Here is a 27,569-nt window from a genome sequence, read left to right as displayed (position 1 = left end):
GCAACTATTTGCGACTTTTACTAATACTACACTATTACTAACACTACTACCGCTACTGCTACTGCTAATGCCACCACCACTAGTACTAGTAATACTAATACTACTAGTACTACTACTGTTGGATTAAATTAAGAGGATTTAAGTGCATCTAGGTTGTCCATATGGAACAAACTCAATGTCTCCGGAATGGAATGAGGCATTAAGTTGAAACTTGCAGGGGAAGTCAAGGGTTATGTAAAATTAAATCAAAATAAATATGTGCACCCATAATGTCAAAAACTTGTCATTGCTATGTTTGAAGAAAAAGTCAGGTTTTACGTTAATACTTCAGGATATGTTTTATGGGATGTCAAACTAAATCAAATGATGTTCATCCAATTTTGTTCAAAGGGAATATCTGGGATATTCAAGGAACGACTAAGTGTATTAAGTTAAAATTGTCTGGGAATGTTGATTAGGAAATTGAACTAGGTCAAAATGCTCTATGTGCATCCGAGAATGTCCAAGGGATGAATCTGCGATAGCTCAGGGAAGGTTGAGAGAATTAGGTAGAAAATTTCTAGGCATATTAAGGAGGGTGACTGTTTAATGTTTGTCTGTGCAAAAGGTTTTAACATTATATTGGTTAGAACACAGTTAACTCTATAGAACCTCAAGGATTATGCAGATTTTCAACCCGTAAATTTGAACACTTTTCCCTGAATCCATTAACCGAAAGTATTATAGTACATTTATTATTAAACGTGATAGCAAAATTTTGTCCAACATATAAACAGTAAGCCAAAACTTGGACTTGAATTCTTATACAAAAAAGCAATATTTACAATATACTTTTCTTAACCATTAAAATGAAATATGTGAATTCAAAACGAATAGAAATTATCTTCAAAAAAACTTTCTTCACAAAAGAAGTTTTTCAAAGAAAAGAAAATAGCTACATTAAACTAAAGATAATTAGACACAAAGTCAAATGATTTTTCAAGCCTAAAACTACCATAAGTCACTATCAATAAACAAATGAAACTTAAAACGAATAGAAATAAAAAAAAGAACAGAAATTACATTAAATATCCAAGTCAAACTCAAAACAAGCAGAGATTACCCCAAAAAGGAGTAGGGATAATATCCCCTGTACCTTCTAGAGACCATAACATTATTTGCATTTTACTGAAAACAAATTATATCTAAACCGTTTTCGCTTTCATTAATTTAATAAATCCAAAATTATTAAGACATTCAGGGATGAATGTTGGTACATATTAACCTATCAATCCACATTTTTCAGTTCTTTTCTATAATCGTGCTTATAGCTTGATAGTGATTTTTCATGGCTTTCTGAGAAATAAAAAAGCATATTTCGAAACGAAGATTGTTTTCAGTAAAACGAGAATTAACTTTTGTTCTTTAGATGTCATAAATGACATTTGTCTTTCTCTTTTTTTGTGATGATGGCGGTTTTCATTAAATTCCTGGTAACACTTTCCTGCTTTGTCACACGTCTCAAAAACCGCTAGAAAACGAAAAATGGGAAAGAAGAAAGCAAAGACAACCCTTGGATCACGCAAGCAGAGAGAATGAGCTACAGGACTACTATCTACCGTACCTGCAATATGGAACAGGAGCTCACCCTCTCAATTTTCTTAATTAAGTGAAGGGCGTTTTAAAGTCGTGAGAACCCAGATGAAAAGTTACTCGCAGCCGCCTTCATCCACATAAACACCCGGAAAGGGATTCCTGATCTGCTTTCCAAGTCACAAACACCGCTTAGTGGTTTCTGTTCGTTTTGAGCTTGGTTTAGTTAATTAGTGGGAAAATTTGTTCGTTTAGAGTTTCAATTGTCTTTTGATATTTTTTCATGTAGTTTTTGGCGTGAAAAATTGTTTGACTTTGGTTTTGTTTACCTTTGATTGAATGTAGCTCTTTACTTTGGGAAAAGTCTTGCAAAGTTAATTTATATCTGTTTTTAGAGTCTTTTCCATCGATTAAGAAAAAATATACTTTAAGTTTTTTTGTTTTTTCTATATTAATCCCTCGCAAGTTTATTTAACTTTATTTCTGCTCATTTTTTCTTAATATAACGCCTTACTGTTCTTGAAGAAACTTCTTTCGGAATTTTCTAAGTGTAAAGGGAAGTATAGAATCCCGAAAAGACCTAAGCACAAAACCAGTTCTATTGTAACTGGCACACAAGGCATATAGTTTGAAATCCAAAAATATGCTTTTTCGTGAGATTTTTCAGAATGATGGGGTCAAGGAAAAATTCAGAACTTATGTTATTGCTGAAATCGGTCAGAATCATCAAGGGGATATGGCTTTGGCCAAAAGACTGATTCATCGCTGCGCGGTGAGTTGTATCTGTTTGTGACGTTTCTTGACCTGGGCCCAGATAAAATATTTTAAAAATCTCTTGTGGTCCTAGGTGAAAATAGGTTTGTGGAATTCCATGCATTTAAGTTGGGGGCTTTGACTTACAATGTTTTGCTTTGTCTGTGTTTAATGAATTTAGTGGTTGACATATTGGCATATTTGAAATAGCCTATGCTAGGTTAAATGCTTTCAGTTTCACCATATTGAGTTCCTCTCTTGAATATTTCTGTTTTGCATTTGTTTTATAACTGTTAATTCCCAGAGAAAGTTCTGTTAATTGAAGGTAGCTCTGGATATTGAAGACAGAACCTGAAAACAGTCTGTTACATAAGGTTAGAGACATGATTTACATAATTGGGACAGTATTTTAGGTAAAGATTGAATATCCATTAGACAAGGACACAGACAATGATTGTATAATTGGATCTTTGGGTGAAGATAATGTACAATCACAGCCAAAAGGCAAAAGGGTAGAAATCTATTTAAAAACATGGGTGAATATCAGTCAGACAGAGTTTATTAAGAAATATAAAGGAAGTTGTCTGTCTGAACTTGTCCAAGTTAAAAATAGGAATAGTTCTCCAATTAGTGATCAGGGCCAGATAAAGGGTGATTAGAATGTTTTTTTATATTGGTTTTAGGCTAGAAAATGACCTCTCTCCAGACAAAATGCCAACTGGAATTGTTAAGAACATTTCACAATTTCTAAAATCAAATGTCCATTTTGATGCTGCCATCAAAATAAACAATTGATTTTCAAAATTTTGAAATTCCCTTAACAATTTGAGTAAGCATATCTTCTGGAGAGAGATCATTTTCCAGCCTAGAACCAATAAAAAAAAACTATCTGGTATCAACAATAACTAAATAGTATAGCAATTATGTTGATTAAAAGTAAAGATACAAGGAAAATAGATTTAAAACCTTTTTAGAAGAATTTGCCAAACACAAATATAGAAATATGGAAATTCATGTGTCCATAATTTGTGATGTAAATCTCAAAAGACATTCCAGCAACTTCATAATATCTAGGGTACAGAAACATAAATTAACATAACCTCAAAATAAGTACAAAAAAGAACAAAAATGTAAGCTCAGAATGAACAAACTGGTCCATCAAATGAGACAAGATCAAGAGAAGAACCTGAGAAATGCAAACATACAGGTAAATGAACAATTTAGACTAGCAAAAGTGCCAAGACCAATCCAAGCAGCTGAGGCAAAAGGCACTGGAAAAATGTCTGAAGCAATGATAAACAAAATTAAAGATCAAAGAAATGTGTATTTGGAATATTAGCAAAACCAACAGTTAGAACAAGTCAGAAACAAAATTGAAGAACATAGAAATATGCAGTTAAAAGATAAATGGCAACAAGAATCACAACAACTCAAAAATCAAAGTGAAGAACAGAAAAAAAAATATGTGGTTACAATACATGCAATAATAAAAAAATGAAAATAAATCAAAATGAAAGGGAAGATCAGATAAAATGTTATTAGAAGATATACAATAGTGAAAACAAATAAATATGTAGTTAGAAGATAATAAGCAGCAAGAATGACAAGCAGCAGTATGAATTAGAACATGTCAAAAATGAAAGTAAAGAAATGTGGGATTAGCAGAAACACTAAAGAGAGTATCAGAAAGTGTCAAAAATGACTATGAACAACAAAGATCTGTGCTGTTAGGAGACTACAAGAATCAGAACAAGTCAAAAACAAAAGAGCAGAAGAAAAAAATATTTTGTTAGAAGAAAAACGCCATCACAACCAATGATACCAACAAACTGTGGTGTAAATCCCAGCAAAAACCTACAAAGATGCTGTCAACTATATAAGTGCTATTAACAAGTTGTAGGAAACCCTCAACTCTATATGTATTTGTTATTGAATCCTCCATTATTGTGCAGAAAAAGTACTCAACAAAGATGATTTACTTGGGGGCTGCTGCCTGCTTTGTCAGATTGTATTCCTGCATCAACAATGCCCAAATGAATTTGTTTGGCGTGTGAAAGGAAATTACTTGCTCTCCAAAGAGTCCACAAAGAAAAATGTGAAACTGTAACTCATGTTTTGCTTTAGCCTCATTTGATGTAAGCAATGATTGAACCATAAATAGTTGTAATGTTTCCAGCTTCAAAATAGCTGGACAAATTTATCTAAAATCAGTTTAATAGCACACCCATCACATGTCCCTGAAAGTGATTTTGAACTTTATTTATATGGCCAGTGTCCTTTTTAGACCAAATTGAGATGGTAAAGAACACTTTTCATATCTTTTAAATTATTAACTCAGTCATAACCCAACATATCTCTTGGAAAAGTACTGTGAGGCACAAACAACTATGCTAAAGGGATCCAGGCCCTGCACCTAGTCAATCCAGCCCTGTTAGTGACACTCTTAGATTAATTATTGAGAAGTGCCTGAATCATCCAAATCCAATTCTATTGATTCTTAGATTCAAATGAAAAGAAAAGCAAGTTTTCTCCAATGAAAGTAAAGAACAACGTTAAAACTTTAAATGGACAGAAATTATTCTGAACATCAAGGGGCTTGTCCCTCTTCAACACCCCTATCTTGACACTAAAATTTTGAAATCAAATTTTGCAGATAATATTTTCAGGCCTCTTGTATGTGTTTAATTTTGTTGTTTAGTTCTCATCAAGGTGGCATGAAATTTTGGGGAAGCAATGCAAATTTTTATGTGGTGCCTGCTTTAGTCAAGACGTTTTTAGGTTTTTGGCTTTTATTGACAACGTCCGCTCTTTACTTACAATTTGTTACTGTGAGTTATTTGACCAAAGGCTCTCTTAAATGTAATGGAGGGCTACTACTCCTTCCTACATTCAAGTTTAGTATTTTAAAAACAGTACTTCAATTGATCCCTGAAATAAAAAAGCAGCCATTGAATATCTATCAAGAGGGCAGAATGGAAAATCAAAAATTGCTTACAAAGTTATGATTTGCAGCACTTTAATGCCAATTTTTTTTGAACAAAGGAATAAGGATGTTTATAAAAATGTTTAATAAGGATGTTTTCAATGGAAGCCAGTAGGTGACAACACTCTCTGGGAAGCAAGAAGACATGAAACACTGTATATAAATCAGAAACAAGAAATATTACCATTTAATCCTAGTGAAGACAAAGCACCTGGTAGCACTTGCCCCTCCCGGTAAAATATTTCTGGGCAATGATCACAATGTCTCCCCCCTTTTTCCATCTCTGTGACAGTAGCTATGTGAATTTATTCTTTTATTCTACATAGAAAATGATTGCTGCAATGGGAGAGGTTTTTTACCCCCCCCTAGTACTAAAAAGGCATAGACCAGAAATGTTTGTGGGAGTCAAGAGGGGTTAGAGATCAATTTCCAGTACAAATGGGCTAGCCTGAGCCATTATTGTCTCTTAAAATTCAGAAGCTCAATACATGGTTTTTCAAAAATTTAAATCAATTGTCTATCCCAGAATGGCTTTCTGGCAGTTTTTAGGCTAAACTTGTTGTTTTACACCCAACAACGGCGGAAAATGCTACTTTGTGTTGGGACAATCTTATCTGGTAAGTATAATGTTCAATTTTCTTTCAATCATTCCTGAGAAAAAACAAACAATTAAAGGCAGATTCATGGCCAACTTTCTCAAAAAATTTCATGTTTTTGCAAGTAATATATCTACAACATGTTTTACACTTGAAATATCTACAACAGACTTTTCTTGTATACTGAATTAAATGGCATAATTCTCATCAAAATCCCTAGCGCTTTTTAAGTTGCCTTCTCCCTTTTTCGAAAACTGGGAAAATATTATGAAGCTTTTAACTTTTCATTGGCAGCTTTAAACTCGACTAATTTGTTTATGTTTGGAATTAATTCAAAATCTAGTTCTATTAGTAAGCATATTAATATCAAAATCGTTTTTCTCTAGTTTACGTTACAATTAGCAGGAATCAACTTCCTGGGAGGGTGTAAAGAGGGAGGCTTTAAATAGATTAGGTTGGAGGAGGAGCGTGCGTAGCTGTGTTGGCCTCAGGCGGCTTGGTGCTGCAGTGAGTTATTAGTAGTAGTAGTAGTAGTATCCCTTCCTTAAGTTTGTTTGTTTTTTGAAAAATTTAAACAAACATAAAGCCTAATAATTTCATTTAAATGTTGATAAAAACATATTTTTCTATATTGTTCTATATTGTACATATTGTTCTATATTTTTGTTTAAACTAGCAGCCAGAGATTTTCCGGCGTGAAAAGATGATCTACAAAGATAGGTCACGAGTTAGAAAAAAAATCACTCAGAGCTCGAATTTTAGACGATTTTTTATGCTAATGAAATCACTTTCATCTATCTTCATAGTGCCGTCTCAAGAGCAAATTGGATAAATTTTTTCCAGGGGTGCAATCGTTTTTGGTATCTATAAAGCATAAGAAAGTATACAAGATGAATCCAAACGACTAATTTCAAGCCTATGACTTCACAATAATTATCTTAATAAGTTGCTGTGTTCCTTGTGAGCATTGAAAAAAAAATCCCGTATTTTATGGAAAGTCGATGACCAGAGCATTTCAATTAACTTGCTAGGCCTAAATTTACTAATAAAGTAAACAAAACGCACACAACAATTTTAGCTAATAATTTAATTATACACAAATAAATCTAACTTGAAGAAAATCATACAAAAGCAATAAAACACAAATTTTCTTTAATTTTCAGATAAAATTACTCTCAAGTATGCTAAATAATTTGTATTATTTAAAATAATTAAAATAATAAGTAAGCCTGATCATCAAAGGGGAATGTAGCCTAAATCAAGATCCTATTTTCGTGATAATTGGGTATGTGATTAAGAATGTTCTAACATTATCAGGTGTAATTAATTTTGATTATGTATTTGTGCTTAATCATCTGTGGTAAAATGTAGTTAACCATGGTACAATAACTTAGGTTAACACAACTTAACTTCGAATGTTTTGAAATAATGGTTTGTAGTTTTTAAATGTGATTAAAAAAATCAATTGAAATAAGAAATAAATCCAAACTTTAGATGAGCTGACATTACCATAAGCAATAAAATGGTTTTTCCTAGTAAAAAATGTGTGTACAATGTATTTTTGTTTTCAAGCAGGGGAACTTCATGCAGAAGGGGCTGTCGTAAAAACTTTGAAAGGAGCTCATTTTATTGTTAATTCCAACCTCTACAACCCTTTTAAATAGTTTTAAGCTATTTCAGGGCAACCATCCCTCCCCAATCATTTCCCCAAACACAACTAATCAAAATTTTGAGACAGCCATGTTGTTAAACGTAGTTAAAAGATCCATTAATATTGTCTTTGAGGATTCGTGGATTGAGGTTTGTGGTTTATCTGCCTCACCACAGTAAGTTTCCTAACAGTGATATGGAAATCCCCCTTCCCTCTTCACCTTTCCACCGTGTCCACTTGTGAAAGTGTAATTTTTATTTTCTAAAATAATTAAAATTCACCCTACAGAATTTATTAGAATATTATTTATTAAAATAAATAATAAAATTCACCCTACAGAACCTTGATTTAAGCTTAGTTTAAATGAAAGGGTATTAGGGGTTAATTCATACCTGCTCTTGGATCACTTTCCATATTCATGAAGGCTCATGGACAGTTAGACAATTTGGGCTTTGAAAAGCCCTATTTGAGGCATCTGGAAGCTCCTTCTCTCCACCTACATAATCAATCACTGCCCCTTCTTAATAATATTTGGTGTGCAATTATGCATCAGTGTACTTGATTTTTGTAGCATCAAACAAATCGATTTAGTTAAATGAATTTCTAAATAATTATCTAGGTTAACCATTTATGTTATATGGACTATGTAATTTTTCAGGAACGATTGTGCCACCATGCGGCATTACTTTCTCCAAAACTGGGAGGCTTGATATATACTTTTAAATCGACTTGTTGTCTCACAATTTTCAATCTATAGCAATTGGGCTATCAATGGATTTCACATAATCTATTATTTCTTTGTGAGCTCATTGTTTGGGCCTCTTGCACTAATTATCAGCTAAATATCCTTTTATTCTTTTGTAAGTCCCTTTAAGATTGGTTCTTTTTTTTCCGTTTTCTGGGATAATTTTTGCGTCTCAAATGAAAAAGATAGTTAATTAAGACACGCAAAAAAAAAAGATCAGCTGGATGGCTACTCATTTACAAGATCAGACAGACCGCAGACCATGGCTGCCTGCTCTGAATGCAGTTTGTTAAGGATTGATCGATTTTTATGAACTAAGCACTTATGGCATTGGTCAGAATGTCAAGGATTACACACGCGCCCATAAATCAACGTCTTTTTGGGCCATCTTTTCACAGTTTTTTTCGTGTCTAAATATTTTCCTGGCTTAGGTTTCAGGTATTGGAAGCTCTAGCTATGAGTTTTTGCTTTAGGGGGATATCTCCCAAGGAAAGATATCCCGGTCGCAGCTTAACGACTAAGCCTGCTCTAAGAGCACTGAAAAATCTACCTATTTGTTTCTATCAGTGGGGTACCTCACCCTCGGCCCAGTACCAAGCGTGGGAGCCTGAGCTGGCGACTGAGTAGAAGCGTTGGGGACTAAAGATTTAACCGTATTAATCTCTATCTGTATAGTTTGTTTTGGATAGGGAGTTGAGTGTAAGCTCAGGATTGCTGTGGCTGCCCCCCTCTTTTACTCCCAATACTGGTAGCAATGATTTGAATCCGTGTTTCTGAAGATACAGGGTAATTGGGCCTGTAAAAATTATTTATACAAATTATGCAAATACCAAAGGAAGTCATAAAACATCCTAATCGATTAAAAAAGTTTGCGGTCCTTTCCAGAATCTAAGACAAATCCATTATAACTATTACGGTGCCGACAACGTTGAGGATGTAAGGATTTTTATGCATAGCCTAGAAGGGGTCGATTACCCATAATTCAGGTGAATACGCTCGAGAATCTGAGTACAGCAGTTACAGAAAGAAATTCTTGTGAGTAATTTACACATTTTGAGAACAAAGTTTGAAATTTTCATACATATTGTCAAAACTATTGAACCAAAGGAGCATATTTTCAGGATAGTGCCGTCAATTTAAAGACATTGTTTCAGCAGACTATTTACTAAAATGTTTAGGGTTGAAGATTATTGTTGGACAATTGTTTGGAATTTGCTATGAGTCATGAAGTAAGATGTGAAGCCTGTCCTTTAGATTCTTAGGACTTCTCTATTTTGGGATTTGTCAGAGGTTTTAATTGTATTATTTAACGGAAATAACAACATTTCAGCATGAAGATATCTTATTTCTGTGAGTCACAGAGACTACCTAGCTCAAGCAGTGGTTGCTGAAACTCAGGTGGTAGGCCTCAGAAATCTATCTTCGAAAAGTTTTAATGGAAGTGGAAAAATGAGAGGTAATTCTTAGGGGGGAAAAGGGGCAGACGGGAAGGCAAGAGAAAACTGTAGAGGGGTCTGTGATAGAGTGAGAAAGGCCCGGCGAGAGGCGGAGGAGAGAACAAGAGAGGTTTGTAGGGAGGCCGATGAAAATATCTCGATGGAAACAATGGAAGGACTAATAAAAAATGGTTAGAGAAGCGTTTTACTTGAAGTGAAAAAATCTTTGTTATAGCATGAAGTGAGCAGCACCTTGCTCTTGTGGACAATAGAAAACTAGACCTACGTTGCCTGGGCAACGTGAAGTGTTAACGTTAGTGAACGTTAGTCCGGCTTCACAGGCGAAAGTGTTGCGAGAGCAACACTTCGGTTTTGTTTCTTCGCTATCGATAAGTAATCACATGATCAAAAGCTATTCATCACTGTATTCCTCAGTAATCACATGATCAAAAGCTATTTGTTAGACTCAAGTGAGTTGTATTAATGTCACTGTATCACCCTCCCCTGTTAGTATGCAAAACGGCAGTTGACATGTAGTAAGCTGACCTAGTAAATCAGAAAATGATTTTAATGAAACCGAATGAAATTACAACAACGCAAAATATAAATTATGAAGAAGTTTCGAAATGAAGAATTTGAGATAATAAGTTTTGAAATTGACCACCAAACAAAGAGCTGACGGAATCGGTGCGGAGACACGGGATTTTGTAATAGCTACTTCCTTATTTTAAACAGGACCTGCGGTCAGGGTGTAAAGTTTGTATATATATACATATATATATATATATATATATATATATATATATATATATATATATATATATATATATATATATATATATATATATATATATATATATATGCCTGCTTTTCCAATAACGTGATCGTAGTGTTAGAATTGTTTTTATCTCGATTAGATTTTGGATCGTTTTGGTATAATAAGTGCTACATGATTTTATTATATATTTTAGTTTTTACCCGTCATAACCTGTTTGAGTTTAAGTCCTGTACCGTTGTCTGCTAAGAAGTATTTATGCTCCGATTATTTTATCCGAGTATTTATTCTCCGATTCTCTACAACATTATCGAAGCTTCTCATCTATACCAGTAGGACTCCCATATAATTAACCAGGCCGAGTCTAAGGAAAAGCTACCCTATTTTTAATCACCTTAGGGCCGTACACCATAACCCCTCCCTGGGCAAGGTTAACAACCATTGTACTACCACAACAAAATCTGGATGTTTTTAACTTGCTTATGGGAATATTGGTGAAGTGGGAAGTATAAATTCACCCACCACACTTACCCTAGTCACTGGACTTGAAGAGCTAGCGATGGAGCATTTACAAAATGAAACAAGTTACATCCTACGACATAATCATAGAGTTTGCGTTAGTCATTATCAAAACACTAAATCCTTTTCCAATTGTAAATATTACAAGCAGATCTTATGACTCTATGGCGTCAAAATGGTCCATTTAAGTGCATTCTGCCTACAATCAGTGTTTTTAGTCGCTTTGCATATGTCATTCCCTTTCGGTCAAAGAGAGGTGGTGAAATTGCTAAAGCTCTTGACTCCATTCTTGAACAAGATTGTTGCAGGTAGATCCAAACGGATCGGGTTGGTGAGTTTGTCAACTGACATGTAAAGAAGTTCGTTTGGGTTCATTGCTGGTGATATTGTTCGAATCAATCGAACTACTATTGTTTTGAAAAGGAAAACTACTTATGATCTACTGAACTTTTTAAAGTTTCCAGTGTCTTAGACACTAAACCCATAACGTGTCGAATTGCAAAAAGTTAAAAACTGCGGAATCTATCTGATCGAAAAGATATTAAAGGTTCGTACTCTAAGGGGCAAGAGACAGTTTCTTGTTCGTCGGTTTGGATAAAGCTCTGATTTTGATTCTTGGATATCTGCTGATGACTTACACAGTGCTGAATGATTTCTATGTGACATTTATGTCCAGTGGCTCTGATCCCTTCTATGATAATTTGAGTAAAACAAGTGAGTTTTTGATGAAACTCTCTCCCACCATCAAATTCAAGGAGGGAAATTGAGTTTCCCTTGTCGATTGTATTCTAAAAAACACACAGATATCCTGAAAAAGACCATACATACGAGATAAAAATTACACCACACGATTATTCGCTCCTTGTCGATTATGAGTGAACTGAAGCACTTAAATCTAGTAATACCCATATGTGACACTAAAACACAAAGAATTTGATAGTATGAATGATTTATGTCGTGCAATGAATACAAGAATTTCTGCTTGTAAGAATCGTGCATTCCAGTTTAATTATTCACATGGCAAGATCTACATTAGCTCACCCATCGACAATTAAATGATTCATCTTAACGGTAACCTGAGAGATGTTCTTGGTTTTAAATAGAATATAATCATTTGAAAGAATGCTGGAACTGTCAGTGGGATGGATCGTGTTATTTTTGTAGACTATCCACCCAGTTTCTCGTCTAGCAGTTGTATAATTCTTTTTGCATCCTTTATTGAGACATCCAGATTTGGAAATAGCAATGTCCCCCTCCTACGTGTTTCTGAACGAAAAGCCACCAGCTAACACATTACTATAATATAAAGCATCTTCAGTATGTTCCCTTAAACACTTGTTTGGAAAACTCCGTGTTTGAAACTGTCAGTTAACATTAAGAAGTGAATTAGGTGATCATTTAGCAATGACAAAAGGTTTGGCTGTGATTACATGTCATTTTCGACCAATTCAGCAGCAAGATGGCTAATAGAAGAAATACATTTTTTTTGTCCTGATATTATTTGCTATGTTACTTTTCTTAAACCACTACAATTGGGTCATGAAATTGACTACTGCAAAGGTCGTTCGCCAATATTAGGCTATGGTCTTGGCAGTTGGCTCGCAAAGTTGTTTTGCTCTGCACTACCCCTGGCTAAAATATATATTGCTCCAGTTGCCGTGGATTTTGCATCCTCTACACTCCACGATTGGAGGGTTGGTAAAGATTTTAAAAAAGCGCCACAAAGTTTCAGGTCTAGTGCAAGTTCCCTTGGAGAGTGATTGAAATCACAACAAACTGGAAAAGTTTTAAAAAGGTCAAGAAACACCTCGTCACTCGCCAGTCTACTCAGGTCGGAAACGAAAGACATCACTCTTGTCAAACAAGAAAAAGGAAACCAAGAAAAAATATTGTTAGATTGAAAAAGGATTTCTTTTTCTAGACTGATCACCTTATCTCTAAATATTTTCAATGCAGTAAGTGTTGATGTCAGTGTAAAACATGGCTACTATAAACAATTCTAGCCACAATAATTACTCTCTGAAAACATCCATTTTTATATATACTTCAATGAAGACTACTTCCATATATTTATTATCCTCATTTATTGTTTTAAAAATTGTGCTGATGAAAAAGTCTGATAATAAAACTCCCACGGCTGCTGATGAATTATCCTATGAAAATTGCATACTACAGAATTTGTTTAGACAAATCTATGTCTGCTTAATGGGACATCAGTTAGTACTAGCAATAATCTATCAAATTATACAAGCTAACTACAATTGCTGTAGATGACTTTAAGGTCCTATATGAAATTGAGAGGTCAGGCGATGGGCTATTATTATAGGTTGATCGTTGATACTGATGGTGAGCTCACTTGGGCGATGATCAAGGAGTATCATTTAATTGGTAAAATTAAGTAATATTTAATATACCTCAATGGATGCCTCCCAAATGTTATGATTGACATAAAGGTATAACTCGCTCCAGCCAATTTTATTTTGAGAAAAATACTTGATGCAAAACTTGATGCAAATGTCAATATCATCTCGGCAACGCATCATGTATGAAAACAACAGCTTATGAGTTCTGTTGCTTTGGCAATTAAAAAATTAAGAGCCACTGGAAATAACATCAAACTGATCGTTCCTCTTATAATCACCAACCAACGACATATTGCCATGGGTGCAAGTACCTACATCGACTCTTCATTTATCAATCAAAACTTGCTTTGCCATTCGTAAGAAGTGCCAGGGCTATAGGATCATGAATAAGTTCTCAACACGAATTTGAAATGTTTGGACTTTTCTCTCTTGTGTGTAAAGTAAATAAAATTTCTCTCTACAGTTTATCCTTTGATAAATCCTATAGGACTATATATGAATTGAGAGTACAATCCCTGGGTCGAGATTCACAACTATTTGAAAATGGTATAACTGATAAAATTTTACCAAAATTCACGGTATCATTGTATTTGACTTGTCTGGTTCTCAAGATATGAGTATTGTTTGAACTGGTACTCTAGTTTTAGATTGTACCTTTACCGAACCATTGATGGGAATTTCAGCATTAATTTCGTTAGATCAATGGGAAACCTATTGGGGAATTACCCCCGACGGTAGTTTTCTCCTAGACTTGGCTCCATGAACACAAATCAAATAATCGACGCATTTAATTTGGATGCATACATATTAAAATACAAATCCTATTGCATACCGTCGGATTTCCTTGAACATAATCATAGTGCTAGCAATACCATTATCATTTTTAATAGTAGTCCATCGACTTTGCAGACGGGCATTGGTTATGCATCTTTCAAATAGCTAAGAATATTGAATTTTTGATCCTCTTACCCTACCAAGTGCATTCTACACGCCTCAAATCAAAAACTTCCTTGAATGAAGTGGGAAATCTATTATTCAAAATCGGAAGCGAGGACAAGATTTATCAATCAATGACTGCGGTTTTCATGCACTACCGTATCTTATTTTTCTATGGTATTTATGTAGACAATCCTCGATGGAATGATTCTATGGCGGAAAATATCCTGCCCAACTTGTATAATACTGATTTTAGTGCCCTAAGAATAAAGAGTTTTAATAATGTTTGTAAAATTATTAATAAAACAGAAATATATACAATAAAAAAGTCTTTTGTCTTCATCTTTTAAACTTCTTTTTCTTGTTCGTCATTTCGGTGGTCATCGACAACGATTAGAGGTGGCAGATCATTGGGATTCAACTTGTACTGATCTTGGTGTGCAAAGTCAGGGTCACGTGTTTTACAGTATAATTTAACTTCATTTTTATCATACCTCTTTGTGAATTCAATTGTACTTTCTTGATTGATATTGTAAGTTCACATGTTTCAGTTTGCTTATTTGAAGTGTTGTCACACACGGAATTCTCATAAGACAAATCACTTGCTGTAACAACCAAATAAAAATCAGTTGGCTTATAATCATTACTTTCATTTTCCTCACAACGATGACGTAGAAACAATACTCTCTTTTTGTTTCGACAATTGATATCGTGGTCCAAATTTATTTTCCCAAAACGATTTAAATCCATGAAAATAGCAGTCCATTATAAATAAACCGAAATGACGTTTAGGGTTTTTTCCGATCATACCAGAGTAAGTATTTTCCCATTGATCACAGTTATCATAATGTTAATTGAAGCATAGGAAACCTTCAAGACAGAATTTATAGTCCTTAGTTTGTACAGAATATCCTCTTTGCAATTTAAAAGGGTTGCATAACCTACACTTTTCGGTATAGCCATCAACAATAGTGCAGTTGTCACATGACGATCAGCTGCGCAATGTTTTATAAACATAGTGACATGTGTAGAACATTTTTTCACTGTGGAATCTCACACTGTCAAATAGAAACTGACTTGCGAACAAAAGAAATGCTCTTTTTACTTCTAGAGACAGGAGGAGTGATCGGGTGACGTCACACCTCAAAGTCAATTATATCTGTTTTGACATGGTTTTTAAATTGTCGACTTATTTGCTGTTCTCGTGGAAAAACAGAGACTGAAAAATCCTTCGGGTCGAGTCTGAAATCAACTTGGAAACTTGAATGTTTAGGTAGTGTTAAAAAGCAAATCCACAATATCATCTTATTGTTTTATTAGTATATCCATAAATTGAGTAAATGTATTTGGCTCACGACATAAAAGCCTCATACAATACTCCCAAGTCGGATACTCATTTTTCATTATATCAACAAGCATTTCCTGAGATAATGTTTTCTCTCGCATTGATAACTTTTGAGGAGTAAACGACCAACTAAAATATCTAACCAGAGAACAAAAAAAATCATTATAAAATAGTTTTATTTGTCAGAAATGTAATAATAGAATGAAACATATTCTATGTGTCACGATGTGAGTTAATTTCTATCATTTTTCACGTGGTGAGTTAATCCATATTGTAGTCCGGATATTTGCATTATATTCACTTTTGCCGCGAAAGATAATTGTTTTTCTAACTTAAATTTACTGAAAGATATAACATACCTACCATACATCGCATCCCACTGGAATGCTATTCGACATTCCTTTCCGATTTCAGCAGCTAAATTAGGGGCTCCCGTCTTCATATGATCACTGTCCATTTCTTCAAGTTGCAATAGTGTAAAACTATTCATTCCTAATAATAGGACGTTTTTCGAACTTGAATCAATACAAACTAGTCAAATGTCTATGTGGAACAGTGATACGAAGCAACTCCCTATCAAACTTTTATGCTAACACTCAAGGTTGAAATGATGACGTGTTGCTCGCCAGAGGGGAGAACTGGTGGAATCATTGTGTTATTTTATCGGCAACATGAATTATTACGAAATGCGCTTTAGATTGGTACTGTGTGCTCTGAATCATTGTGTTAGTTCAGCGACGAATACTGGACAATGAAGTATATTTTCACCGGAAACTGAAACATTGAAATCCGCTGTTTACTAGATGATGCTGTCACAGTACTGCAGTACTCTTCTTGGTAATCGAATACATTGTTCCCAGCAAACTATCATCTCAACGGCAAGACCAGAAGCTAAGGATTTGTAACTCCAATTGTCTCTAGTATATCCCCTTATTGTGTAGTAAGAATAGAGGAGTGTGCGTGTCGTCGGAATAAAAGGGTATGTTTGTTGAAGGACGTAGAGAGGGGATACCACTGACAACTAAAAGAGAGAAAAGAGGTATATAAAGGAAAAACAATTTAGGGGCCCTGGCTCTAATTTTCAGCTAAGCGTCCTTTTGTTCTTTTATAAGACACTCTAAGCTTTGTTCTCTTTTTCCTTTTTCGTCATAATCTTTGTGTCTCGAATGAAAAAGCTGGTTAATTAAAGTGTGGAAAGAGAAATTCAACAAAACGGTGACTCATACACAAGAATAGTCAAATGGCTGCACAGGGTTGCCTATTTGGCTTGTAGTTTGTTAAGATTCGTTGATTTTTCATAATTCACGCAGTTATGGCATTGGCTAGGATCTTCAGGATTTGTCTGAATGTCATGGGCCACACCCTGTTTTGAAGTGCAGCGTCTTTTGTAACTTTCTTGTCCCGTGATTTAGTTAGTTCCTTTTATACCCTGAGCAAAATATAGTCTTTTTACAATTTATAGTGCCTGAATATTTTTTTCTACCCTATATTTCAAGTTCTTGAAGGTCGTAATGCAATATTTACTTTAGGAGAACAGTCCTCTTAGGTTGGTGTTAAAAATTTCTTTCAAGGGGTGATATCCGGGCTACGGCTTAACGACTTAACCAGTTTTCGGAGCATAGATACAAGTTACCATTTCGATTGTATCAGTTAGGTAACTCGCCCCCTGCTTAGTACCGAGTGTTGCGGCACGAAGTGGCGATAGAATAGATGTGTCAAAGGGAGATTCCTACCTATGGTTTTCCTTCTCCAGGACAGTTTTCTCTTGGATATAATGCTATAACATAGAAGTTGTAATCTGTATAGGTTGTTCTACATTTAGAGTGGAGTTTAAGCCTCAGCATTACTCTGGCTCCCTCCTAAAACCCCCAATAGCCCTTTTGTGGGGAAGTTGTGGTTTGGTGCTGTAAAATAGCAGAAAATACCAATTTTCCCCTCCTCAATCTTTTGGCTAGTTTCCTAGCCAAAAGATTTTTAGAATTTTATTTTAGAGTTTCCTGCAAGAAATATTCCTCCATCCTCACCGATCTATCCCTCAATACTTTGAGTCTATGTGACCTATTTAAAAAAAAAAACTCTGTTTGTAGCTAGGAACTTTAATAGGTATCTCCGTTTCAAAGTCTTTGGTGTCAAGTTTCTACTTAGTGTGATAAAGGCAATTATTTTCTAGGTAGCGGGAGCTGACTGCGTCAAATTCCAGAAAAGCGATTTGAAACGAAAATTCACATTTAGTGCTCTAGATTCGCCATATGATTCAGAAAATTCGTTCGGTTCTACTTATGGTGAGCACAAGAGACACTTGGAGTTTTCCGAAGAGGAGTTTAAAGAGCTTCACGCCTATGCAACTGAATGCAAAATTGAATTTTCTGCCTCTGCTATGGATGAGGTATTTTTCTCTGTTTGTTTCTAATCTTGACTATTTGATTCTAATCTTTTTCGAAGAGATAACAGAAATAGTTTATTTAGTCATAGGCAGCGCAATATCGCTGCCTAAGTAAAGAGTGAAGTGGGCACACCGAATTATTTATTATTTTCTTTTAGTTTTTATTCTGATTTTTTTTTCACCAAGGCATTTTGTATGGAAGTAGTTTCACCAAAACATTTCATATGTAGAAACTTCCAAACGGGCTCATTCAATTGAAAATTAGAAGTTCTAGTGTCCTTTTTAAGAGTTAAATGTGGTCGAAAGGCAACCATCCCCATTCCCACGCACCTTTCCCCCCAGAGACATAAGGTCGAATAATTATGTCGCTGGGAATGACCTCCCCCTGGCCCCACCCCGTCTCCAAAGGTCTGTGAGTTGTAGAATTCGCCCATTGTTTGCATGTATTATTTGTTACCAGGAAAGAGGGATATGCTTGAACTTTTGTGTCAAATTAAATAAAAGAACACAAGTTCTTTTAAATGAAAGTAAGGAGCGACATTAAAACTTAAAACTAACATAAATTACTCCGTATATGAAAGGGGCTTTTCATCCTCAACGCCTCGCTCTTTACGTTAAAGTTTGACTCTTTCTCTCAACTCTACTTTTTAAAACAGTAAAAAACTGAATTACAAAGGCCGTAGTATAAATAGTTGAAATTACTAAAAATACTTAAGCGTAAAGAACGAGGTATTACGAGGAGGTAAACCCCTCATATGCGTTATAATTTCTGTTCGTTTTAAGTTTTAATGCTACTCCTCATTTTCAGTAGGAAAAACTTCATACTTAATTTTTTATTTAAAAAAAAAAGCTTAATAATCCTGCGCCCCCTTCATTGAAAGTCTCTTCCCCGTGAGAAGTTCCTCCATGGAAAGATCCTCCCACGTAAACCTCCCCCTCGACTTTCCCCACCCCCAAACCACGGGGACTGCGGGGGAGTAAGTCGTCCCCAAAGACATAGTTATTAGGTTTTTCGACTATGTTGAATAAAATGGCTGTCTCAGAATTATGATCAGGTGAATTTGGGGGGGGGGGAAATGAGCATGGGAGGGGGCCTAGGTGCCCTCCAATTTTTTGGTCACTTAAAAAGGGCACTTGAACTTTTAATTTCCGTTAAAATGTGCCCTCTTGCGACATTCTAGGGCCATTGAGTCGATACGATCACCCCTGAAAAAAAAACAAAACAAAACAAAAGAACAAATAAACACGCATCCGTGATTTGTCTTCTGGCAAAAAAGACGAAATTCCACCTTTTTGCAGATAGGAGCTTGAAACTTCTACAACAAGGTTCTCTGATACGCTGAATCTGATGGTGTGATTTTCGTCAAGATTGTATGACTTTTAGGGGGTGTTTCTGCCTATTTTCTAAAATGAGGCAAAATTTTCTTAGGCTCATAACTTTTGATGGGTAAGACTAAACTTGATGAACCTTGTATATTTAAAATCAGCATTAAAATGCAATTCTTTTGATGTTACTATTGGTATCAAAATTTCATTTTTTAGAATTTCGGTTACTATTGAGCCGGGTCGCCTTTCTGCAGTTCGTTACCACGAACTGTTTGAAAAGGGCAAGGGATTCCAAGGAGTATTGAGGGGAGTTTTCAACTAAATCAAAACATTTAGTTCATGCGGGTTGTCAAAGCGCTTACCACAGGTGGTACTTGAGTATTGGTTTGGAATTTTCTGGGAATGATGTAACTGAGAGAATGATGATCAGTTAACCAAAAGAGAATATATGCATGCTACTACTGCTACTCCTACTACTTCTACCACTGCACTTACTGCTGCTACTACTATTTCTATTGCGACTACTACAAAGGCCGAGGATACTAAGGTTAAAATTCCAGAAAATTTTGAGAGAGAAGTTTAACCAAATCAAAACACACTATTAGCATTCAGGATAAGCTTCAGAGCTCAGGATTCGTGCTTGAAATTCAGTTCTGAGCAATTTCTCAGGAGCAGCTTAGAGTATTAAATTGAAACTTTCAGGCGTGTTGAGAGGGATACAGAACCAACCAAAAGACATTCTGTGCATATTGCTACTACTACTACTGCTGCTACTACTACTACTACTACTACTACTACGAGGACGACTACTTCTACTGGGGCTAATGGTATGACGCTGAAACGTTCTGGGAATGTTTAGGAGTATCTTGAACTAACTCAAAACACACTCTTTGTATGCAGGTTATCAACAGGGTGTATAAGCAACAACACAGAAATGGTTTAGGGTATTAAGTTGAAACTTTAAGGGTATTTCAAAGAGGATGTTGAACTAACCAAAAGGCACTGTTTGCATACTGCTACCACTACTTCTACTGCAACTTGACTTGACTTAGGTTTCCTGCCGGGTGCCGCTCGGCGTAGATATTGACGTCTGCCTCCTTCATCCGCTTCGATCCAGTTCGAGTGTTTGTACTTCGCTCGGTCTGATGCTTGCCATCTCCAGAAACTCGGATAGGCTGTCGGACAATCGTTTCTTCGGTCGGCCGTGGGGTCGCTTCCAACCGCCTTTCGTAGAGTCAAAGTCAAAGTTCTTTTTTGTGGGTAAGTGCAGGGGCATTCGAAGTAGGTTGCTGATCCATCTTAAGGTACGCTCAGCTTCTTGGATAGAAAATTGAGACTACTTGGTGAGCTGGAGCAGCTTCTCATTACTCATGAAATCGAACCACCTTAGACCTTCGATCCTTCTCAGGCTCTTCTTCTGGAATACATCGATGACCTTTCAGTGAATGCTGAGAGGGTGTTACTCTAAATTGAAACGCACTATATCGATTCAGGTTATTAAAAGGGCTTTATAGCTATATGCCAGGAACGACTTAGGATATTAAGTCAAAACTTTCAGTGGATGTTGATAGTTATGTCGAAACAACTAGAAAGTACTATATGAATGAATAAATGACTGTATTTAAAGCCATTTTTCAGGCTGTATACATACATATACAACAACAAACAAACTAAATTATGTAACAATCGACTTTCGAATAATAAGACCCTTCCGGACAAAATTTCCCACTACTACTATATTTATTTTCGACGCCAACTTCAAAGTTCAAAGAAGGGGCTCACGACCACCCACACCAAGAAAGCTCCCTCTTAGCTCATTTAGCCCCTGACACCTGAAAAGAAAATGGTCCAGTCCATCAAGATCATCGCAAATTGGGCAAGTATACTGCATTTCCGGGTGACACCTATTTTTCCAAACACTATAAATAGGGAGACAGTTTGATCACTATTACTGCTACTGTTAATACTACTTCTAAGGCTATTGGCATTAAGGAGTAATTTCTAGGAAATTTTGAGTGGGGAGGGGTTGAATTAAATTGAAACGCGCTATTTTTGTAAAGGCTTTCAAAAGGGCGTGTCAGTAGCTTCTCAAGAACGGCTTACAGTAATAGGTTGAAACTTCAGGGGCATGTTGAGGGGTAATATGAACTAATTAAAATGCACTGTGTGCATACTACCACTATAAGTGGTTATAGTACTACTACTGCCACTTCTAATAGTACTACTATTACTAAGGTTAATGGTATTAATGTGGAACTTTCAGAGACTGTTAAGGGGGACGTGGGGCTACATCAAAACATGTTACGGGGATGCAGGTTATCAAAAGGGTATATTTGCAATATTAGAAACGATTAAAGTATTAAGTTTAAACTATCAGGGTATGAGGAGCAAATGTTGACCTAGACCAAAAAGGCGCAATATGAATTTTATTACTATTGCTACTATGAATACTACTACAGCTATCACTAATACTGCTCCCAATGCCCCTAATACTACTTTTGCTGCTATGACCGCTACTATTATTACTGCTAAAGGTATTAGTAAAACTTTCAGGGAGGATTGAGGGCAGTGTTGAACCGAATAAAAGCACATTATGTACATGGGGGTTGTAAAAGGGGTGTATTAGTAATATTCCAGAAAAGCCTTAGAATATTAAGCTGAAACTTCCAGAGGTATATTGCTACAAACTTTTGCTACTACTTCTGCTATTATTGTTGCTACTGTTGAATTAGATCAAAATATTTTCAATGCGTCCAGGTGCTCAAGATATCCTGACTAGATATCTTAGGACTGGGATAGAGCATAAAGTAGAAAGTTTCAGGAAAAATTTATGTTTCTTTAAAACAAAATCAAGAGGCACTATGTGGATGCTGGTTGTCAATAACGCGTCTCAGCAAAATCTTAAGAACGATTGATAGGATTAAGTTGAAACTTTCAAAGCTATGTCTGCTCTTACTATTGAACTAAATCAAAAGGGCGTTAGCGCGTCCAGGTTGTCAAAATAGCATAGATACAATGTTTTATGAACAGAAAAGAATATTAAGGTGGATCTCCGAGGTTTGAAGCCAATGCTATTTTCCTATAGCAGTGAAATGCGTATTAACAACAGACACGAGCAGATTCTTTGATGAAAAAATTACTGTGGCTTCATTGAAAGCTTTGACATGAATAGGCCGAACAAATTTGCATTTTTTTTCTTTAGAGCTTCATAAGAAATTAATTAGTGGGGACACCTCTAATTTTTAAAAGTAGTAATAAAATTACTTTTAGAAGACGTAGAGAATTGTAAAGTAGCCTCTCCATTTGCCACACGATTTAAAAAATTTTGGCCGTGAATTTTTTTTTTTATTATCATCAGTTTCCTTTAAAATTTGTCATTTAAGATATTCTTCCTTTACTGTTTAAAAGGGTTGTACTAATCATATAGCCTTGATTTTTGTGTCGTTTTGTAGATCTTATACCGACAAATAATCCCAAACATTGTTAAGTTTGTAGTTATAACAGATGATTTTTAGCAATAATTCTTAGTATTCAAGATTTCCTCCTTTCTCATTGGCTTAAGCACTCCTTGAGGGGTTTGCCAGAATATAATTAAGAATGTTGACATCTCCTTAGCATTAAGACCAGATTTAAAAGGAAGTTGAAAACATGTATAATTGGTAACAACACCTTGAGGCAATATCATTTTAACACCATACGAATTGGAATTTGTTAGGTTACAAAGCAGATAAGAGTTTGGCTTTACAAGTAAAGAAACACCGATTGTATGCCTATAAAATGTATGAACATTATTTTTAAAAAGAATATTATTCTTAAAACCACATCATTTTAAACATTATTGGCCTTTAAAAGTAAAGAAACACCGATTGTAGACCTATAAAATGTATGAACATTATTTTTAAAAAAGAACATTATTCTTAAAAACACATTATTTTAAACATTATTGGCCTTTAAAAGTAAAGAAACACTGATTGTAGGCCTATAAAATGTATGAACATTATTTTTAAAAAGAACATTATTCTTAAAAACACATTATTTTAAACATTATTGGCCTTTAAAAGTAAAGAAACATCGATTGTAGGCCTATAAAATGTATGAATATTATTTTTAAAAAGAACGTTATTCTTTAAAACACATTATTTTAGACATTATTGGCTCTTAAAAGTAAGGAAACGCCGATTGTAGGGCTATAAAATATACGAACATTATTTTTTTAAATCTAAAGTTGTATTCGTCGGATATTCGTCCATTTTAGTTCCACGGGATCTCATTTTATTCCTAATAGTGCCGTATCTTAGAATATTTTGGTTTTTCTCCATCATCTCATATAGTTGATGATTTATAAGCTCGTTCATAAATGACTGATTACCCCGGTTTGGAACCGGGGTAATCATATACTTTGCTTTACGGAGTAATGCATATACTTATTAAATTAATGTCATTTAAAGTGATATGTTCCTGAAGGTACATAATAAACATTAGGCACCCTTGCCCTGGGGTCATAAATACAGGTAAGGGAGGAAGGAAACCCCTTAGGGGTATTTAATAAATTTTTGAAACTACTTATATTTATATACTATTCATCAAAAACAAGAGCTAAGAGCTCATATGGCACTTGTGACAAGGTCAAGAAGAGCCAAGAGCTCATATGATAGGAGCTCTAGCAAAATTCTAAGAATCAATAGATTGCTTTAAAAGGAAAATCAGAGGCTTAATGCTGGTCGGGATTTAAAATAAGAGCTTTGAGATACAAGGTACTTCTAAATATCAGAATTCATTAAGATCCGATCATCCACTCGTAAGTTAAAAATACCTCAATTTTTCAAATTTTTCCTCTCCCTTCAGCCCTCCAGATGGTCGAATCGGGGAAAACAACTGTAACAAGTCAATTAGTGCAGCTCCCTGACATGCCTACCAATTTTTATCGTCCTAGCACGTCCAGAAGCACTAAACTCACCAAAGCACTGAACCACACCACCTAACTCCCCCAAAGAAAACGGATCCAGTCCAGCTACGGTAATTACGTATCTACGCCGTTTATAAGCGTTTTCCAAGATTTCCAGTTTCCCCCTCCAATTCCCCCCCAATGTCAAAAGATCTGGTCGGGGTTTGAAAGAAGAGCTCTGAAACCTGAGTTTCTTCTAATTATAAAATTTTATTAAGGTCTGGTCACCCATTCTTAAGTTAAAAACACCTCAATTTTTCTAATTTTTCCAAATTAACAACTTCTAGCTCCCTCAAAGAGAACGGATCCGTACCAGTAATGCTGGTCCCCCCACCCCTAATGACACTGAATCTGGTAGGGATTTAAAATGAGAGATCTGAGTTTCGAGGTCCTTCTAAATATGAAATTTCATAAAGGTACGATCACTCTTTCATAAGTTAAAATTCCTAATTTTTTCTATTTTTTAGTATTAACCCTCCCTCCCCCAACTCCCCTAAAGAGAACAGATCTGTTCCAGTTATGTCAATCCCGTTTCTAGGACTTGTACTTAGTTTCACCACCAAGTTTCATCCCGACCCCTGTACTATAAGCATTCTCCAAGATTTTAGGTCCCCCCCAACTTCCTCTTCACCGGATCCGGTCGGGATTTAAAATAAGAGCTCTGAGACGTGATATCCTTCCAAATATCAAATTTCTATAAGATCCAATCTCTCCTTCGTCACTCGAAAATACCTTATTTTTTTAATTTTTCAGAATTAACAATCCTCCTCCCAATTCCCCCGAAGACAGCAGATCCGTTCCAGTTATGTCAATCTCATATCTAGGACTTACGATTGTGTTTACCACCAGGTTTCATCCCGATCTATCCACTCTAAGCTTTCTCCATGATTTTAGGCTCCCCCTCCCATCTCTCCCCCAATGTCACCGGATCCGGTCGGAATTTAAAATAAGAGCTATGAGACACGATATCCTTCCAAACATCAAATTTCACTGGGGTCTGATGACTCTTTCCTAAGTTAAAAATACCTCATTTTTTCAGAATTAACCCCCCTCCCCCCCAACTCCCCCAAAGAGAGCGGATCCGTTCTAGTTAGGTCAATCGCGTATCTAGGACTTGTGCTTACTTTTCCCATCAGGTTTCATCCTGATCCCTCAACTCTAAGTGTTTTCCAAGATTTTAGGTTCCCCCCTCAATTCCCCCAATTTCACCGGATCCAGTTGGGATTTGAAATAAGAGCTCTGAGACGCAACATTTTTCCAAACATCAAATTTCGTTAAGATCCCGTCACCCGTTCGTAAGTTAAAAATATTTCATTTTTCTATTAACCGAAATTTTTCTGAAATATTACCGGCCCCCGAAAAATATTATTTTTCCGAATTAACCGGCCCCCACCCCCTCCAGATGGTCAGATCGGGAAAATGACTATTTCCAATTTAATCTCCCTGATACGCCTGCCAAATTTAGCTGTCCTAGCTTACCTGGAAGTGCCTAAAGTAACAACTAAATCTCAACGTAATTAGAGTTTATTTATCAACATGGTTTGGACTTCGACAGAATGCTGAAATTTCTCAAATAGAATTTACTTACTAAAATTTATATGCTATTCACCAACACTAATAATTAACCTATAATAGTCTACTATTCAAACAACCCTAATATGTTAAGGTTAATAATACTGCTACTAATACATTATGACCCCTAAACAATCTCTATACTATTCGCATGTCAATGCTCTTCACATGTCAATGAAAAATCCACTTTCAATATTCACTTTCAGTGTCGGACCAAGTAATTTTCTCACATCCACTGTCTTCTGGCTCCAAAGTCCGTTTCATTCCGCGATTTTCTGCAGCCCGGACTAAGGCAGGCTCTCTAAGTGGCATGTTCCTAATCAATCGCGAGTCTAATATCTCCGTAAGTAAACAATCGCTCCAAAACTCCTGAAGCTTTGGTAATATAAACAAAAAATACTCTTTTGATCTCGGAATAGTTAAAATTTCCACATCATGCTCATGGTGATATACCACCAAGTGACATTCTTCTTGATTGGTGATTTCTAGCTGACCTTGAATTTGAGCATAGTATTGTGATTTTTCTTTAACTCCAATTTTGAATTGTGTGACCATAGGAAAAAGTTCTTTACCAATCCTTTTTGGGATGCCACTTCCCTTATGGTCATTCCTCTGGGAATATTATGGACAGTCTTCACTTCAACTGGTGTGCCGTTTTCTAAGCGACAATCAAGAGAAGCTCCAAGAAACTGGATATTTGGATGAATGAGTAGTCCCATTTGATCTCCTTTTATTAATGATACTCCCTCTCTCTGCTCGTACGCCGTCAGTGTAATAGCCTCCAGTAGAATTCCCCTAAGCATTGGAATAGATTTGAAATTAGAATTAATTCGGATATTCTTGACTATGGGTGCGGTTGGAGTATTTTTTTTTTCGAGAAGCTATTCTATGAAAATAAGTGGCAGTAATCCTTTTGCTCCTCTCAAATATCCAGTTATCATTTTGCCCCTTTGTGTTTACGTAGATCTCCTGCAGTTTGGCTCCATCCAGATTCATATTTTTTACAACATAATCAGCCTTTGCGATTTCAAATTCCTCTGGATTCATACCAGGCTTGTTGCAATTTGGTCCGTAATTTTGATCGCCTTTAGGCAAACTCTGATTCTCTTTCTTTTTGGCCAGAAATCTCCCACCTATGGTTGCGTAATATCTTTTCTTATTTGTTTTTGTCCGTTTCCGAAGATTAGAAGTTTTCACCGTGTATTCTTTTGTTATTTTGCAAGGACAGTAGCCAAATGTTTTTTTCCATGTAGAAGATTGCCATTTCGGGCCCAAGGAGTAGGAGAGGCTTGCTCCACTTATCCTAGCATGGTATGACCAACGTTTCGAGCGGCTTATTTGTTTTCCGCCGACGAATTTCACTGCAACAGACATATAATTCTCGGCAAGATTGGTCGTTGCATCGTTTCTTAATAAGTCCGCTTTTTTACAAATATTTTCCACGCCAGCTTTTACATCCTCCAAAATAGTTTTCGGAAGGTTATTATAGCGGTTCTCCACAGTTTCTAAGACCCCATTCTTTTTGGCACAGCCAGAATCACACTGTTTATGATTACCAAACACATGCTCTGGGCCTCTTCGTAAGAGTTGTCTTAGATTTTCGGCAGACCCACCATCAGCCGAGTTCTTTTTTATTGCACCTCGTAGATTTTTGGTTAGCTTTAGAATT

At 35.7% G+C, this 27,569-nt stretch overlaps 1 protein-coding gene across 1 annotated transcript in view; it reads left to right on the top strand.

Moving 5' to 3' along the window:
* Window positions 1–2,178: 2,178 nt before the first annotated feature.
* The window catches only part of LOC136025080 (sialic acid synthase-like), a 60,249-nt gene continuing 34,858 nt past the window's right edge, over window positions 2,179–27,569 (top strand). Inside the window, exons 1-2 of the mRNA XM_065700793.1 lie at window positions 2,179–2,344; window positions 17,845–18,060. Coding sequence (XP_065556865.1) covers window positions 2,216–2,344; window positions 17,845–18,060 — 345 coding nt within the window. The 5' untranslated portion in view covers window positions 2,179–2,215. The remainder of the gene's footprint in view (window positions 2,345–17,844; window positions 18,061–27,569) is intronic.

The sequence above is a fragment of the Artemia franciscana genome, chromosome 3 (genome assembly GCF_032884065.1).
Source record: "Artemia franciscana chromosome 3, ASM3288406v1, whole genome shotgun sequence".
NCBI lineage: Eukaryota > Metazoa > Arthropoda > Branchiopoda > Anostraca > Artemiidae > Artemia > Artemia franciscana.
This window is presented reverse-complemented; position numbering and strand designations above follow the sequence as displayed.